Source organism: Phasianus colchicus, chromosome 6 (assembly GCF_987193195.1).
Source record: "Phasianus colchicus chromosome 6, bPhaCol1.hap1.1, whole genome shotgun sequence".
Classification (NCBI taxonomy): Eukaryota; Metazoa; Chordata; class Aves; order Galliformes; family Phasianidae; genus Phasianus; species Phasianus colchicus.
In genome coordinates, this window is record NC_143441.1 from 37,020,839 (window position 1) to 37,038,814 (window position 17,976).

A 17,976-nucleotide genomic window follows, 5' to 3' on the forward strand; every position below is an offset into this window, starting at 1 on the left:
TGTGGAATGTTGTAGAAGTCACCCTTGTGATAGTGTTTTTTTCTCTTGGATCTGTATGAATCTTTTAGTAGTGTAAGAATGATGCTTGGTTGTTCCTGCAGTGCAGTGAGTTATGATAGAATTGGGATTTAACTCTTCGAATGAGCATATAAGTAAAATCATTCTTAGTTTTTTATCATACCAAGTGCCAGAAAATGAACAGAAATAATAAGGCTAGAGATGATAACAGCACTGATCATAAGGGAGGGGATTTTTATCGTACATGGACTGTATAAAGTGCAGATGCATGACATGTATTAGTCATCTTGGTTTCCACTGTAGTCAGTAGGGAGAGCATGGCTCCCCTGGAGGGTAGTCCTGCTGCTTTGGAAGCTTGTCTTTAGATGGAGGAATTAACTCTTCAAGCAAATAACCGCTTTTGTCTGTGTGTGATAGAGAGAGGAGCCTACATGGCTGGCTTAGGACAGAAATTTTGCTTTTAAATATCTTACACTGAAATTTTCTCACAGAAGTATTTGCATATGCTTCTATTTAAGGTCTTGGAGTTAGAAGATCTGGGACTTCTTTGATTTGGCCATGTGTTGCTGTGAGTTAACATGGGCAAGAGGTTAGGAAAGGTCATTAATAAAGAACTGCTTTTAATTCAACTAGATGCAGCTCTTTTTGCCAGCCTCTATAGATGGTTTCAGAATGTGAACAGTAAGACTGCTTGTAGAAGTAACTGTGGAGTAATGGCAGAAAAAACTGGTTCAAGGGAACTTAGCCCTGTTGTCCAACTGCATTCTGTGAAAAGAAAAATGGTTAAAATGGCTGAATGATATATTTGGAGATTCAAACTGATACTAATGCAGGGATTCTAGACATGAATGCTACAAATAATTTTGACAGAAACTGTCTGACCTGACGATCTTCGTGTGGAATTAGGTTGGTGAGGTCTGATAAGAGCGACGAAACAGAGTAGAAATGTTAATGGTTTAGGAAATATTCCTGGAAGATTAGAATCAAGAGGCAGGAGAGTTTTGCAGGTCACAAGATGTAAATAGGTATGAATTGAATTGAAAAATTGAATTTGGTGTGTTGTATCTTGAAATGGAAGCATTCCTCAGTGATGCTGGGATTCTGCAACAAAATATGTTTAACTGCAGTTGTACATTGTGCCTGAAGTGACAGAGTTTTAAGTTTTAAACAAGGTTTTCTTTAGGTCCAGATGAGTGTTTAGGCTGAGCCTGAAAGACAGCAGTACAAAATGGCTTTGCGGGGATGTTTGACAGGCTATGCAGTTTGCTCAGCGGGCAGGCTTCAAAGATTGCTCGTCTGCCTCCTCAGCAAACTCAGCTGGATACCTGAACACTCAGATGCAATGTTGCATAAACAGTGTCCTCAGTAGGAAAGATTCTGCTTTTCTAACTTAAAGAGTACAGTTTTGCTGCTCCCCAGGAGGTTGCACATCTCAGGCTGCAGAATCCAGAACTGTGTATGGAGCAGGGGTTGAAATTTGTACCATTCTTTTACCAAAGAGGAAGTCAGGTAGGAGAGCCGTTTTCCTTCCAAAGCTGAGTTTGGGCTACAGAACTGGCAGTGCCAAAATATGTAAAACCGCTCTCTTTTGTGCTGAATTGGTTAATGAGGACCCTTGGTACTAACAGAGCACGGAGTTATTGCTGTATTTCTAGAGTCTTTTTTGATCAGATTTCAAGGTTGAACTTATAAGAAATAAAGAACATAAAGTTTATGACCATAACAGATTTTCAAGCCATATTCACATAGGGTTTGTGACTCAATCTTATCAGAAACTGATTTTAGAAGAAGATATGTGAAAAATTATACAAGTTGCATTAACTTGTAATTGCTTGAGTACATGATTATGCACTTTGTCCTAATGGCTCACTTTGAGGCAGCAGTATTAGTATAGGTAGAGCAGATTAATTTGTGAATACATACACTTTAACATTTTCGTAGCAGTCACCTCCAAAGCACTTAGTACTCTGCCTCACAGGTTAATCACTTTTGCATTGGAATATCCTTAGTAGAACTGTGGTGCTTTATTCAAACTAAAGTTGCATTCTTTAACAATACTTTGCCAACGTATTGCAGAGATTCCCCTCAGCACATGCTTTATTGAATATGGAATCTGCTCAGAAAAAGGTGCTTGTACACCTCTTGTGTCTGAGTTTGGAACTTAATGTGTCTAACAATGCTATGTCCCCAGTCCCAGGAGAGCTTTCCAGTTCAGCTTCTCCAAAGAGAAATCCACTGTCTTCATAAAAATAAATATCAGGCCTGTTCTCGCTGCAGGATTTGCAAGAAAGGAATCTTCCTCTAAATGCAAGGAGAAGAGAGCTGCTGGAACAGCACACCAAACAGGCAGACTGGGGTATATGGTTGCTTTGTGTCCTTCTGAAGCTTTGCCTGACAGAAGATGTGTGTTCCTGCACATTCATACATACATTTGAGAAAAGAAGAAGTAATTACCCTTGTAGATATCCTTCAATTTCAAATGTTTGAAGTTAGGAGTCTGAAGAAAGTTTCATACACCGATGTGCATATGTGAAATGTCACTGAAATATTCTGTCCCTTGAATTAAGACTAGATAATTTGAGATTTACTGCCTGCACTGCTGGAGGAGGAAAGTTTTAATAAAAAATGTTGGAACAATTCTCTAGCCTTGTGCAAAACAAGAGGAACTATCATGGTTTCTAGAACACCATTTATTTGTTTTCAGCCGTATTCTCTGATTCTCTAAGCCACATTTTTTGAAGCTCCAAAACTTGTCTTGTTTATATTAAGAATTTTCAGCAAATTCTGCTTGCTTTCTTATTTAACATTATTTTGTTTTTCTCCCCTTTCCTTCACCCTTTTCTTCTACCAGTTTCCTGTAGTGTAAGCAGTCATGTAGGGTTTTACAGGCAAGTTTTTACAGATCAGGAAGAGCAGGATTGCTCCTGTATGCTCTGTTGGTGGGTGTGCTTTGATGGGTCAGATGTCAGCTCAGGAGCAATTGATTTTCACAGACAGGATATTAAATTTCCAGTTGGGTTTCGAGGTTTTCTAGTGTGTTTCTGTGAACTGTGGAAAATTACGCATTTATACATTTATATAGTGTAAATATGCTGGTTTTGATCTGGGCACAGAATAGTGCAATCGTACATCAGTTTGCTGAATAAATATTAATTAAGAGGGGTTTTGTTTGATTTGAAGCTAATTATTTCACTAGAGAGTGTCTTTATGAAATTCAGAAACAATCTCAAATAGGATCAGAGCTTGTACTGTAAACATTAGGTAGTTAATGGATCTGTGTAAAATTGTGTCCTTGTTCCTAAATTTCTGATGTAATTTTTTCCCATTCAGAAGTATCCTTCAAAGAATGTCCTTTGCAAATTTTGCCCATCTGAAATGCAATGGGAATGTATTTAATAAATCCACTTTTTCCCCTGTCTGAATTGATCTGTATTTCCTGAATGTGACAAAGGAGGTGAAATGACAAAAGCAGCCCTGGCAAACTACTTTATTGCTTTAATGAAAGAGGAGAACAGGGAGGCAAGGGGAGTAAGCAGAGAACTGTTTTGATCCTGTATGAATGAGCTGCCCATGCTGTACAATTAAAGTTGCTTCCCCTTCCCCACTACGTTTTTTCAGGAAAGGATGCAGATAATCGCTTTTCTGGAGGGGACTTGTCAGAGGAAGTCTACACCTGCCTGCCCTGCAGGGAAGGATGTTCTAATTGTAAAGATGATACTCCCTGCTATGCACAGGAGGACAAGTATTTACGGCTTGCTATCATCTCATTCCAAACGCTCTGTATGCTGCTGGACTTCATAAGCATGCTGGTAGTCTACCATTTTCGCAAGGCAAAGGTAAGCAGCCTTGTTTTGCTTTAATCTTCCTGCTCACTGTGTGGTACAGGCTCATTTATGTTAGGTGTACAGCTTCTCATTTGGAGGACAGTCAACTTCTTGAGTAAGGATTACAGCTATTTTTCAGAAGATGAGATGCTGCTTTGCTGCAAGCATGGAGGAAACTAAATGTAGTTTTTGAAAAAATGCTGAGCAGTTGTCTCCCAATGACCTCTCCATATGTTTATAGATGGTCAGTAAATATCAAGGAAACCTATCATGTTTGAAGTCATTTTGGAAAGTCAGACCAATAATGCAAGTACCAAGGAGGTACATGGGATTTGGATGCTGAAAGTGTCTGGCTGTTTTACCACTGCTGGGAAGGATGTCTGGTTTCAATACATTTGTGACACTAGCTGCACGGTAATATCTTCCAAGAGAAATCTCTAAATAATTCTAGGTCTAAGGGAATTTAAGCTTGATTGTGTAGTGTTTTTTTTTTTTCTAGAGCATAGATATATTAACGAGAATCTGTAAACTGTTGTTACAGTTGATACACTTATGTAGTATCTACTGGTCTAATGAACTTTCTGCTTTTACCTCACTCAAAATATATGTATAGTAATATCTCATGCAATCTCACTGTTGCCTCAGTAAATGCAGAATATTTTATGAAACTTTCAATTTACTAAGAAGAAATGAATGGAAGCTGGCACATGTTCACTACCTACATTTGGAAGACGTAGGTGTGCACACAATATGCTGTATTGTTGAAAATAATAGCATCCATTTTCCAAAAACTAGATAAGCATTTCCATTTTGGTTTTTGGAACACTTGATCCCACAGTCTTCCTAATCCTACACTGTCTGTGTTACAAATGTGTGGTTCATTTTGAAAGACTTTAATATCCTGGCAGGAAATCATAGAATGAACAGTGACATTCTTTTTTTCTTTTCTGCTCTTTTCTCTGATTCTGATAGTCTTTGCATTTAATGAAGTTGCATCAAATGATTCAAATTATTGACTTAACTGTATTTATAAAGCTTTTCATTATGAAAAGTGTTTTGTAGGTAGTTATTTAGTTGTCTAATGTTAACTTAGTAGAAGAATTTCTTTCCAATTCTAAGACATTTTAGTCCTCGTAATGTTACTTGGTTTTATTGGCTGTGTAGAATAAACATCATGAAGAAAGAAGTGTTCCTTGTGAGTAAGACTTTTCTCTCTAGTTCCGCAAACTGAAAACAGTAGATTACTTCATTTTCAGCTCCTGTAAGTTTGCCTTGATTTCTTTTCTCAATGATGTATTGATTGCTTTATAAGAAGTTTATGAATGAAATTAGACATGTTCTTGCTCTTTCAGGTGAATATTTAAATGTGGTTTCCTGCGTATGTTCACTGCTTTAAAGAGTAAATATTTATTAAGCACACAGAAATCTTCTATTTCACAAAATCTACTGATTAAGAAAGGTACATTTATAGTTTTGTGGCAATCAGCCATTCCTCCAAAGTAAGATATGAGTAAAGAACCAGACAGTATCTCTGAACATTTAGTACCAATGTAAACCAAGAAGCATATACACACCTTTCCTTGTTTCTAAAGACCTTTTCAGTAGCTATAAAAAAACATAAGCCTACTTTTTTTTTTTTTTCCAGAATACCTGTTACCTTGAAAGATTTATCATGACATTTGAACATGTGAATCAGGCATAAAACGGAATATTCATTATTGTTTTTCCCCAGAAAGAAAAGTAATGTCACTGAGACATTGCATTTCATGCAGTTGGACAGAGATGGATTCAATTATTATTGTGCTATCTTCAAAGAGAGTTGACTTTGCTCTAAATGGGTATCTCACAAAGAAAAGACAAAGAAAAAGAAGACAAAAAGTAATATGATGATTAAAAGTCTTTTCTTGCATGATCAATGTTTTCAAGAAATAGAGACTGAAAAATAGATGTTCCAGTGCTTTTCATGTCAGTCATCTGAGGTTTTTTTTCTCTTGGATTCCTTTTATGTTCTTTATCTTGTTGGTACAGCATGATTTTAAAAAGAAAAAAAATATTATGTGATTAACATGAAATGGGTAGCCTTTATCAAGGGCAAATATACTGAGAACAATAAGTATTTACATAAGAAAACTGCTGGTTGCATTTGATAATGACAGAAAATTGGCATGAACAGTGGTAACTGTGTATTCTTTACCAAGAGAGAAAAGTCATGAAAGAACAGCTATTGAAGTATTCAAAGTATGTGCATTTTGAGAACTTCCATCTGTTAGTGGAACAAACCATAATTAGGTTCGTGTATCTATATGTGATTGAATTACTATGTTAAACAGCTCATGTGCTGGGTGGGTGACAGAAAGGCAGTTATCTCTCACAATATTTAGATAGGTAGCACTGTAATATTTAAATAATTAGAAGAAGGTATTTTTAATATAAGAACTATACAGTGCTATCATATTAGGAAATAATATTCAAAATCTTTAAAACTGCAAAAGAGAGTGATCAGAATTTAAAAATACTAAATTGACCCCCAGTGCTGTAATGAATTGGGTGAAGATATGTTGTGTTTTTGTATAGCAGTCAATCAGTTAAATATGGTCAGTAAAAAGGGAAACCAACCAGTTTACCACTCCAGTAAAAGTATGCAAAAGAGAACATTACCCAATGCTTGTACTTCATGGGAGTTTGTGGTAAATGTTCATTTGAAAAAGCTAAGTTTAAGTTTAGCAGCAAAAAGCCGGTTGGGAAAAACCATTCCTGGCAGCTGCAATTCACAATACACAGAAAGAGTAGAAAAAGTCCACAAGGACTGTTCAGATTGCAGTGGAGGAATTGACATATCTGGAAGAGCAGATGCAGGTTAGAAGTATTTCAGAAAAGAGAAGAAATTCCTCAACTACTCAGATCATAGTGTTCACACGTATGAAGACTGAAAGGTACTCATAGCGGAAACTGCTGTGGATCAACTTTGTTTCATCAAGAGCGTGGAATATATGCTAGGTCTAAAACAGTTACTAAAGGATCAGCTTTTGGTAAAAGATCTGTTGTTCCACTGCCAAAGATCACAGCACTGAGAACAGAGATGATTTCAACAATTACTTCCAAAGCATTATTAATAGAATATGAAGATACACTTTTCATTCTGACATGATCTTTATTAGTGACTGAGGGTGTAAAAATTATGATCTATAATCAAAGTGATTCCGTGACTGGAGGATCTTGACAAAATGAATGGTATAAATCAGCATGATGATGACCGGCTTCTAGAAGTCAGCCAGTGCTGGAAGAACTTCAGAGTCTTCTTAAAGATTTTCTGAATTGTCACAGAATCACAGAACTGCAGGGGTTGGAAGGGAACCTCAAGAGACCATCAAGTCCAATCTGCCTGCTAAAGCTAGTACTCTGCTGTAGGTCACGCAGTAGTTCTCCTTAGACTTCCAAAAAAACTTCTCTACAAAACTACTGAAATATTTACTGTGGAATAAGCCACTGCATACAGTAATAGTAGTAGAGGAGGAATGGAAGATAGGAAATGTGACATCTGCACTTATAGTGACTGCCAGTAATGATGGCAAGAGCTACAGATCAGTAGGTCCAACTTGCACACTGAGAAATTAATAGAAATGTTAATAAAGAACAGAGCTATTAGATTCATGAGTAAGTGTGGGATGTAGACTTCTGTGAGAGTGTGATTTCCTTATGAATGTATTTGTTACTCTGTGAAGGTGGATCATTACTGAGGATGAGAGTACTTTTCCCAGGTCCATTGACAAAAGTTCTTAAAAATGATGATCTCAAGGGGCTTGGTGAGCTGCACTTGTAAGTATGAGAGAGGACAGAGGAAAAAACAGTGCAGCAGATGTGGTATAGGACCATTTAAGGTGGTGAGATGGTGACGTGTACGCATATAGTCACTGTTCTGTCTAAGATATAACTACAGGGAGTTCAACAGATCTTTCAAATGGTTAAAAAAGGTAAAGTGGACATTTTACACAATTTATAATTGCTTTATGTCACCCACTGGCACAGAGTATAATGGACTCCAAAGTAGAAATCAATCCAAAAAGAGTTTAGCAGGAATCGTGTTGGTTATTTAATCACAGTGGGTTTGGTGAAACATCTGGTTCCGGAAATCCATACTGCTTATTGTTGTAAATAGGAGGATGGAGCAGGAAGGACCCTCTGCTGTTCTCTGTATTTAGTAATGCAGTACAAACCATGCCCTGAGATGGGACACTGCACTCTGAGTCAGAAAGCCATTTTTTTGTCAAAAAAAGAGTCATCAAGTTAGACTTCATTTCTAATCTTGAAATCATTGTAGTTACACAAATAAACTATGCATGGTTGCATTTGGTAGATGGCAAAACAAAGTAGACAATGGACAAATTAAGATTTAAGGCACTTGTCCAAGCCATAGTTATGGCAAGCTATCACTGGCAGCACCGACCAAAATCTTGTATTGCCAACCTATAATGAAATTAGTGACTTGAAGTGTTAGCCAGAACTGGCAAACAGTACAAAATGGAGCTACAGGAAGAAACTGGGAGAAAACTCAGATTGGTGCTAAGGAATTCATTTGAGGCTTTTCAAACACGGGTGAAAGTGACTCAGCAGCACTGAGATTAGCTCAGCAGCAATGTTACTAAACTGCAAGACTCATAAATGGAGAAAAGAACAAGTAGAAAATGTATCCCTTTGCAGAGAGAGAAAAACCAAGAGGGAGAACTCCAAAGTGCTAAAAAAAAAACCAAAAAGAAAAAAAGAAAAAAATGAATGAAGGCACAAAGGGAATAGCAGAAACTAAACCACTAATGAAAAGCATATTGTTGTGAAAGACAGAGAAACATGAAAAATATAAGAGAGAAAGCAGATGCTGCTGCTATAGTGGGAAAAGACAAAGCATTTCAGCAGGGGAGTAAATGGAAGAAATGTGCCAAACAAAGCCAAAAATGAGGATAACATTCACAGCTAATACAGAAAGGAAAGCAAATATGCAGATCACTTTAGAAAAATCTTTAACTATTCTAGACAACCACAATGGCAAACAGTAGTGAAAGCTGAAGAGCCTGATTATGACATTAACACAAGCTGTAAGAGGCTGAAAAACTCCCAGGAGATGAAGACTGATCAAATCCCATCAGAAACGCTGGTGGCACCTGACAACAGCAGCTTAATGACACTGAGGGATTTGTGCAGTGGAGCATGGGAGAAAGAGATTTTTCCTCAACAGTGGGAACATTGGACTGTTATCTGAGTGCCCCAACAGGATGATCTTGCTGAATACCACAGCTGGGGAGACATTGAGGAGTCTGCAATATGATACCAAGAGACATAAAGCGACAGTGGATGCAGAACAAGGAACAGGCTTAACTGAGGCTTTCAGTACTCTGGATAGATTAGAAAAGTGTGCTAGCAATTGGAGAGGAGTGTATAAGCTAACAGGCTCCCCTTATTTCTTTGATTTTCAAAAGGCTTTGATAGACTGTCTGAGGGGATCTTGCAGAACATTTCAGCTTTGTGGACTCAGATCTACGTGGCTGTGTACAGAGGTACAAAACATTCGCCAAGTTTTAACAACTAATAAACAAAGCAACTCAAGTTGAGCAGTAGTAAATGTTGTGTGCTATGCTGTTGTTACTGATTGGATAATGTGAAGATTGCTATTAAAATTAGGTCCAAAATGCATAAGGCTAACCTAAAAAGTAGCTGGATAGGCAAGGATAGAAATTGCTAATGTTAAAACAAAAATTCTCAAAACTGAGAAGCTGAACAGTGATTTTAAAAGAAAAATTATCAACAGAATAGGAAAATTCATCAATGTGAGAAGAGCTATGTGAACCAGCGGGGAGCTCAAAAAGGGACTGACTACCTGCAGTACTGATTAAATGCACTGTGAGGGCAGCAGGGCTAGGCAGCACAAGGAAGAAACAAAATGCTTAAGAAATTCTTCTATTTCAATGTTCGAGTAGGATTTCAAGGGCTAATGATCTACTAAAGCCTTGGAGAGGAAGCCAGCTACCTCATAATCAAGTTCTTCCAAAAGTACTGGACTAGACAAAGAAGAAAAAGTGTTCATCAGCTGTCAAACTGTTGAAACTTCTTCAAACTTTTGAAAAGTATCTGAAAGAAGTATCTGAAAGAAAATAACTGACCTGTGCGTAGTGGCATGTCCACTCAAACACGGGGCTATGAGGTAGAATACAGCTGTTGTGAGGAATCATCATTGCCTTTAAAACTGGTAAGAACCTCTACTGGCAAAGAGAACAGAGAGAGGCTGACCTCAGTCCTGGAGTGGCACAGAGTAACTGCTGCTTCAGCCCTGGGCATGAAGGAGAGCTGAGAATGTTGCACTTGGCTCACAGTGGGTCTTTGCTGCCAACTCTCAATCAGATCAGTATGAAAGGCCTCGGAGAAGATGCACTGAAGACAAGCTGCCATAATCTGTCCTTGCCATTTGCTGCTGTGCTGCTGGTTTCTGTGTGGATAGGGGAACTGTGGGCATTCGGGAGGAAACCTTTTCTAGTTCTGTTCTTTCTACATTCCTAACATGAAAGTGGGTATAAATCCAGTGTATTAAAATTGCTGCAGCCAGCACCTTTGGAAAGATTAGTTTTGGATCTTAAAAATAACATAGAATTGTTTAGAAGAGATTATTCAAAACAGCGGTTTGGAATGATACTGTTATGTGGCATTCATGATAAAGGACAATCCCAGGCATCCATACAGATTGGAAGGAGTGGTCCTTAAGAGCAGCCCTGTGGAGAAGGACCTGGGGGTCTTGATAGGTGAAAAACTTAACATGAGCCAGCGGTGTGCCCTTGCGGCTCAGAAGGCAAATGGGATCCTGGGCTCCATCAAAAGAGGGGTGGCCAGCAGGGACAGGGAGGTGATTGTTCCCCCTCTACTCTGCTCTTGTGAGGCCCCATCTGGAATACCGCGTCCAAGTGTGGAGCCTCCAGTACAAGAAAGACAGTCAGCTATTGGAGAGGGTCCAGAGGAGGGCCACGAAGATGATGAGGGGACTGGAGCACCTCCCTTACGAAGACAGGCTGAGGGAGCTGGGCTTGTTCCCGTCCCTGGAGGTGTTCAAGGCTAGATTGGATGGGGCCCTGGGCAGCCTGGTCTAGCATTAAATGTGGAGGTTGTTGGCCCTGCGTGTGGCAGGGGGGTTGGAGATTCATGATCCTTGAGGTAGCTTCCAACCCTGGCCATTCTGTGATTCTGTGATCACACTGAAATGAAGGACTCTGCCCCATTTAAAACCATGTTCCCTCCCAAATAGTAGAAATTTATAATTAAACCACTTTTTATTGTATTATTTCTTGTTTCCCATTTATGTGGACTCAAAGAAAAAATTTTTAAAAAGTACTTCTAATGGTAGGAGAAAAAAAATGCGTAGCATGGCTGGAGTGCTGATCAAATGAAAACTTGCAGTTAACAAGACCACATAGGTAATAATCAACAAGCTTCAAAAATTTTATCTCACTTGAGGGAGCTGTGGCAAATAACAGCAACTGACTGTCCATTAAGTTGTTTTTATTCTTTGTTGAATACAGATTTCCAGTGATTGGAGTTCAGGAGGACCAGATTTCATGTTACTGCTTTCTTATTCCTATTCTTCCTCCGGTGTAAATTCATTTAAATGTTCTGCTAAGTATGATTTAAAAACAATGTAGATAGGCCTTAAACAATGCCCTTTTAAACAATGCATGAAATGCCACATAGATGGAAAGAGAACATATAAATGAATGCTGTAATTCCCCTTCCTGAGAAATCAGGAATTTCTTTTCCCCCTTACTGCAATTATGATAGGATGCAGTAATTCAGAGTGAGATAATCACAAGCTATTGATGTGTGATACATCTTTAAATATTTAAAGCATGCTGGCTTTGCAAACATACCTTTTTCTCTAATGTAAATCAACCAATCCTTCCTCTTTTTTAACTCTACAGTGGCATCTTGATGTGCTTTTGCTTGGATGCCTTTCATCTTTGGTGCACATTCTGCTTTTTTCTCCCTAGACAACAATTTCTGACATTCCCGCTCAAGTGGAAACTTGATAGAGGGAAAAAGATGTTTGGCAGTTGGAACAGCTGCCTTTGCATACTGTGCTGGTGGGCATACCTGACAGTTCTTAGCACATACAGGCTCTGTGCAGTGCTTTATGCAGCCTTTCTTTATCACATTCTCAAGTGAATACCTACTTTCTTGTGATTTCTCAGGCAAGTTTATTGTAGTCTTGAAGTATTCAGCTTTAAAGGTATTGATGATGTTGTTTTCAGAATAGCTATGGCTTTTAGTGGAATTCTCATATCCTTTATTCATAAAACAGAAATCATAAAATGTCCTTTCCTATTTTTCTGCGTAGTTAAGATATGCCTGTAAGGATGCTGTACCTTTTTTAACTCTCACATAAATAATTGCAGAATGCCATATTGAAAAGATAAGCGTGCAGGCTGCTAGCCTGTGTTAGCCTGTGTTGAAAATCAGAAATGATGTACTGCCTGCTGGAGCTCCCAAAGACAAGTGCATGTTGGCAGGCACGGCTGCAGCGCTTGCCATGCCCTGTTTGTCGAGTGTTGTGTCATTCACTTCAAAAGGACAAAGGTTTCACATCTGTATCTATTTGCATTCTAATACATGGTTTAAGGGAATTAAGTGGTTGTGAATAGAAAAATGCACCTATTTCCACTTCATGCACAGAAGGCTCCAGGTCACAGTGGCACGTGAAGAAAATGAAGATCTTTATATAAAAAGTATTGATTGTTTTCAATTCTTTATCCTAAGGAAAAGATAATGAGAAGAGCAGTGCTCACCACAAAATCACAGAATTGCAGGGGTTGGAAGGGACCTTTGGGGATTGTGAAGTCCAACCCCTTGCTAAAGCAGGTTCCTTACAGTAGGAACATGTCCAGGCAGTTCAGGAGTGCATCCAGGTAGGTTTTGAGTATTTCCAGAGAAGGAGACTCCACAAGCTCTCTGGGCAGTGTATTCTGGTGCTTTGTCATCCTCACAGTAAATAACTTCTTTCTCATGTTTGTACAGAGCTTCCTGTGTTGCACTTTTTGCCTGTTGCCCTTTGTCCTGTCACTGCAGGCAGGGTCTACTCTAACGGACAAGGTAGATCTTAAAAAATAATTTTTATTTAAAAAAAAAGCTATAATGATCCTAAACCCACAATCTTCTCTTTATATCTTCATATTAAGCCAGTTTTTGTCTCCGCAAGGTGAATAGTACATCTCAGGGCCATCCAGAAAGCATGGAAAGATTATAGGGCAGTATGCTGCCTTTGAAATGTCAGGAATTGGCAGTAGAGTATGATACATTTGCTTCACTTTGGTTTTCTGAGTGATCCCTGACCTATAGTTTCTTAGACTTTATGTCTTGCTGTTCAGAACCTTGCAGTCTGAGAATCCTTGTTGCTTTCCATTCCACCAATGTTCCACAAAGCTCTGCAGCATCAATATCCACTGTTAAAGTCAATGGAGCTGTTAAGCACCATAGCAGCGTGCTGGCTGGGAAGATGGGGAGGGAGACAAGGCTGTAGTAGCCTTGAATGCTAATCTAAGTTTAATTGTATTATGTAGTGATTTCACTTTTAAAGTAAATGTAAAATAACTGTAATTGAATCCTTGGATTTCAGAATGTATTTCCCAGCGACAACAAAAATTATATCATAAGATTATGTCACCAAAGCAGTTTTGGAGCTAGAAATTAAACTAAACGGAGCAAATTGCTAGGTCTTTTGTTCATCTGTCTTTAGTTCTTGATGACTCTTGCATATGTGTCCCTCAGAGGGAAGCTAAGTAAACTGGATGGACTGTTACACAAGGATAAGCTTTTGCCACTGATTCTTTGATGGAATAACTTCAGGGTAGTTGCATTTACCTGAAATTTCATTTGGACTTGTGAACAGACATTTATGGATTTGTTGGGAGTAGCCTTCCTGTTGTGTCAGCAGAGTAACTGTGACATTATTTATTTATCCTGCTATTTGTCTTGGAGTTATATGCTGCTGTGAACGTTTCTTGTTCAATCAGTAGCAATAGCAAAGTCCCTAGTGATATGTTCAAAGACTCTGGCATGCCTCCTTTCCAAGAGCAGACTTCTATCTGAGCTAGGACTTCTTTTTGTTAGAACCACCAAAGTGTAGGCTCAGAAGAACTACTGCAAGTATGAGCCCGTCTTGTAGTGGAGGAACTTTTCAACCTGCAAGTCTTGAAAGTTTAGTAGTGGCAATTACAGACTTCATGAGGTTTTTGTCTCTGGAAGAAGATTCTGTAAGGGATTCCCTGAGCATCCGTGTCTTTGGCCGATAGACAGGGCAGAGGTTTTGGGGACTATACTTAACTGTAACCACCATAGATCATTCAGACTGAAGCATATGCCTGTTCTTTATTCTGTTCGTCATTACTTTATGTAAAAGCAGAATGTTCAGAGATCTCAAGCAGTGTCTTTTCTTTAGGACTTTGTGCTGTGAGCACAGACAGATTGCTTTCTGCTTCCCCTACTCCTTCCCTCTATCTGGAATAAAATCTTTATGTTTTCCTCCGACAACTTCTCATCAGTATCAGGATAATTGAAAAGAAACCTTGATTTCCTCCCAGTTCCCTCAAAGATGTCCCACGTATTACTTCCTTAGTTACCATAGCAACGCCCTTGTTATCCAGCATTTTGCTGGACTCACTTTGCCTCCAGCTATGTCTAGGTCTTAACTGAGCTCCTTCTGAGTTCCTGTGTATGTATGTGTCTTTTGTCAGCCCACAGAGCTCAGATACTTGCCTCAGCTTGCTTTCTTGTGTCTTAGCTACTGCAGTGTCCTTTCAATTGGCCTTGGCAAGTGCAGTCATGGCCTGCTTCTATCTGTAATTATGATGCTACAACCAAGTTTCTGTCCTGCTGCTTTGCATTTTCCTCACTGTATAACTCTGTGGGCAGCGTACATGAGCTTTTTGTTTTCAAGATCCCCCATGAGCTTTTCCCTCTCTACTCATGCTCTTTATTTGATGCAGAAATGCCAAAACCATCCTCCATCATCATCTTGCCACATTTTTCAAACACTCCTCCTTTATCCCTCATGCTTTCCCCATGCCTGGCAGGGGCTTCATGAGAGCATCCGCTGCTCTACATGTCGTGTTCAGATTCAGGGGCTTACAAAGTATGGTACTATGATTGGAGCACTGATAGGCAAGGAATACTGGCTGCTCATTACAATAAGCACTGTTGTCTTGTTGTTCCATTGTTCTTCCCATCTGTCCTTTCCCATCTGTTGTCCGTTAGCTAAACTCCACTGTTGTGGTGAAAGACAGTCTTACCTTCTTGTGCAGAGCCTACAGTAACTTACGGCTGACTTGAGGCTGAGTCTTTCTGCCACACAGTGGTAGGAAGAATAATGAAACTATACAGAATTATAGAATGGCTTGGGTTGGAAGGGACCCCTAACCCACCTGTATACATGCAGCAATTTTTCCTTCAAGGGTAAGTGTGCTTTTATTTTCAGGAAAACATATAACCCCTGCTCTCAGCTTTTTAGTAAGAAGTCTTTTACTATAATAAATTTTGAAGAGATGAAAAATGTCACCATTTGGGAGGTCTGCAAAGTCATATGCTGTAAGTTTGGTCATTTGGTTCTCATAAAGGGAAAGTGAATAAAATAAACTGGCAATGGATTTAAAGCCTTCAGAATTGTGAGGGTTTTTTTTTTTAATTTGAAATTAGTATAATCTTCATCTACAGTTCATTTGCCTTCTCAGTCATGTGAATGAGCTTTTTTTGTCTCTGTTAAGTTTATTTTAACTTTTATTACATCATTCTCAGTTTGTTTCCTCAAAGATATTAAGAATTCCGAGCCTTGCAGTCAGGGTGTTTTTTCTCCTGTCATTTGCCATGAACTATTTCTTCCCATGATTGAGCTACAATTTATACAGACTTTTTAGTGAGCTGTGGTAGTATCTCCTGTAACAGGCAATGCCGTGTTGAGTAAGAAAGCTGAAACACAATTTATGTGTTCCAAAGCTATTTCTAGACTGAATTAGGTGAACATGCAGACTGAGCCTTACCTCCTGCTAGTATAATGAAGAGTTTTAATCTGTCAGATTTTTATATATTCCATTGATCTCTTGCTGTATCAATGTGTCACATTAGTATCAATACTAATGTAAATTGTATTCTTAAAGAGCATGATGTCATTTTGTCTTCCTTTATCTTCATTTTTGAATTAATTTAATGCAGGCTACTTAGTGATCCAGGACTTTGATGATCATTATCTTACATTTTCAACTTTTAAATTACTAATAAGGATGTGAATAAACTGAAACAGAACTTGAACATTATTTACCTATTCACTGATTTTCCTTTTTCTGCAGATTCATTATGCTTTGATGAGACCAAGGGATGCTGATCTAAGCTGAAGGAATTCCTGGTCTTATAAAAAAGATGTCCCAGGGACATTAATTATTTTCACTTTAAAAGTTATTTTCCAATGAATAATACTTTCTCAAGTTATCTGTACTGTAGATGGTGTCCTGCCACTTATATGTAGCAGATTTTATGCTTCAAAATGCAGAACAATTTCTCTTCATCATGATATATCATAGCGGATTTCATTACTCATATAACAGAAAGGAACAAGGACCATATGAATTGGAAAATAAAGTATTTGGGGATTTCTTGGTTGCCTGACATCTAGTGCACTTTTAATGAAATTGGTTTCTGATTGAGGCTGCTTGACCTTTTGCTTTTCTTCTTTTTTTTTTTTCTTCCAAGTAAAAAGTAAATTTAATAATTATATTCTATTTGGGTTCAGCTATAACTAGTAATAGGAAAAAAAAATGACCTCTGCGTAAGTATTTTTTAAGGCGTAGTGAAAAAACATGAGGATTGTATTTATTTAATTTAGGAATATTGCACAAAACTGCAAATGCCAGAAGATTCTGACAACTTGCCAATACAGCTTAAGTGGAAAAATGTAACTGTAGTCCTATCTTTGGAAATTTGGCCTTTGCTGTGATATTTACTGTATTTGCAATCCATATTCTATTTAGGAGACTATTTCTCAAAGAGAACAATTATCATAAAAAGTGTCAGTATGTAAAGAGGCTGAGGGCACAGAACTTCACACTGAATATTTTGCAAAGAAATTTTCAAAAGAGATGCAACCATTTCTACCTTGAAGTGAAAAACATTTTCTGCAGTTACTTGTGAATGAGTTCCTTGAATTTTATAAGACAGTCAGCTATAATGAAATGAGACTTGTTAAGGCAATTGAAAATTCCCTTTTGCTGAGTAGCAGTTCTAATCATTCCTTGAATTTATCACAAAGGAAATAAAAAGCAATGGTTTACTTTCCTGTTTACTTTGGTTGACGGACTTTGTACCCTGACATTTAGAAATTCAGTGCTAATTGTGTCTGCTGCATTTTCTGCATTACTTATTCTGCCAAGAATTGTAATGCAATATCTTTTATGCCTTTTTATCCATTATTTTAGCTTTTTGCTTTGTGATACTTGATGTAACTTGGCCAGTTATGCTTTTTTGTTTGTTTGTTTTTTAATTTCCCTTGTGCCAATAATTGTTAAGCATTTGTTTATGACCCTCTAGCAATACCCAAGAGGCACAAAGGACTTTACTAATGTGAATTGCTGTAGAAATTGTGTTACTTTCTGAGATCTGGAGATAAGAAATTATTATTTATCTCAGAGATTACTGACATTCTCTACATAGACTGAAGACTGAGCAAATTTAAAGGCACAGAGCAGCCCTTGCCCAAAAAAATAATGTTTTTTGCAGCTTTGTTCAAGAAAAGGTAGTCTGCTAAAGCATATTGGTAGGGGAGAAAGAAGGGAATGCTGGGAGTGCCTGGTCTGTGCTAACTAGGAGGTACCCACCGGCTCATTAGTTTCACCATCTGCAGTAAATTTCTAAGTTAAGAGGTAGGCTTGCAATAGTGTACATGGAATTGAGGAATAGTTACTTCCTACATTAGAGAAAGATTTGGGAGCAAACCAAAAAGTGCAGTAGCACTGAAACACTGTGTTTGAAGTGTTGTGATCTAAATGTAATCTGCCTTTCATGCTACTCTCTAATGATGTTTCCAATGAGTTAGAATATGTACTTGCTCCCCAGCCTTTGTAGTTAC

General features: G+C 38.2%; 1 protein-coding gene across 1 annotated transcript in view; it reads left to right on the forward strand.

The window, feature by feature from the left end:
- Positions 1 to 17,976, forward strand: part of GPR158 (G protein-coupled receptor 158) — a 179,766-nt gene that overhangs the window by 74,141 nt on the left and 87,649 nt on the right. The window contains exon 4 of the mRNA XM_031614314.2: positions 3,637 to 3,854. Coding sequence (XP_031470174.1) covers positions 3,637 to 3,854 — 218 coding nt within the window. The remainder of the gene's footprint in view (positions 1 to 3,636; positions 3,855 to 17,976) is intronic.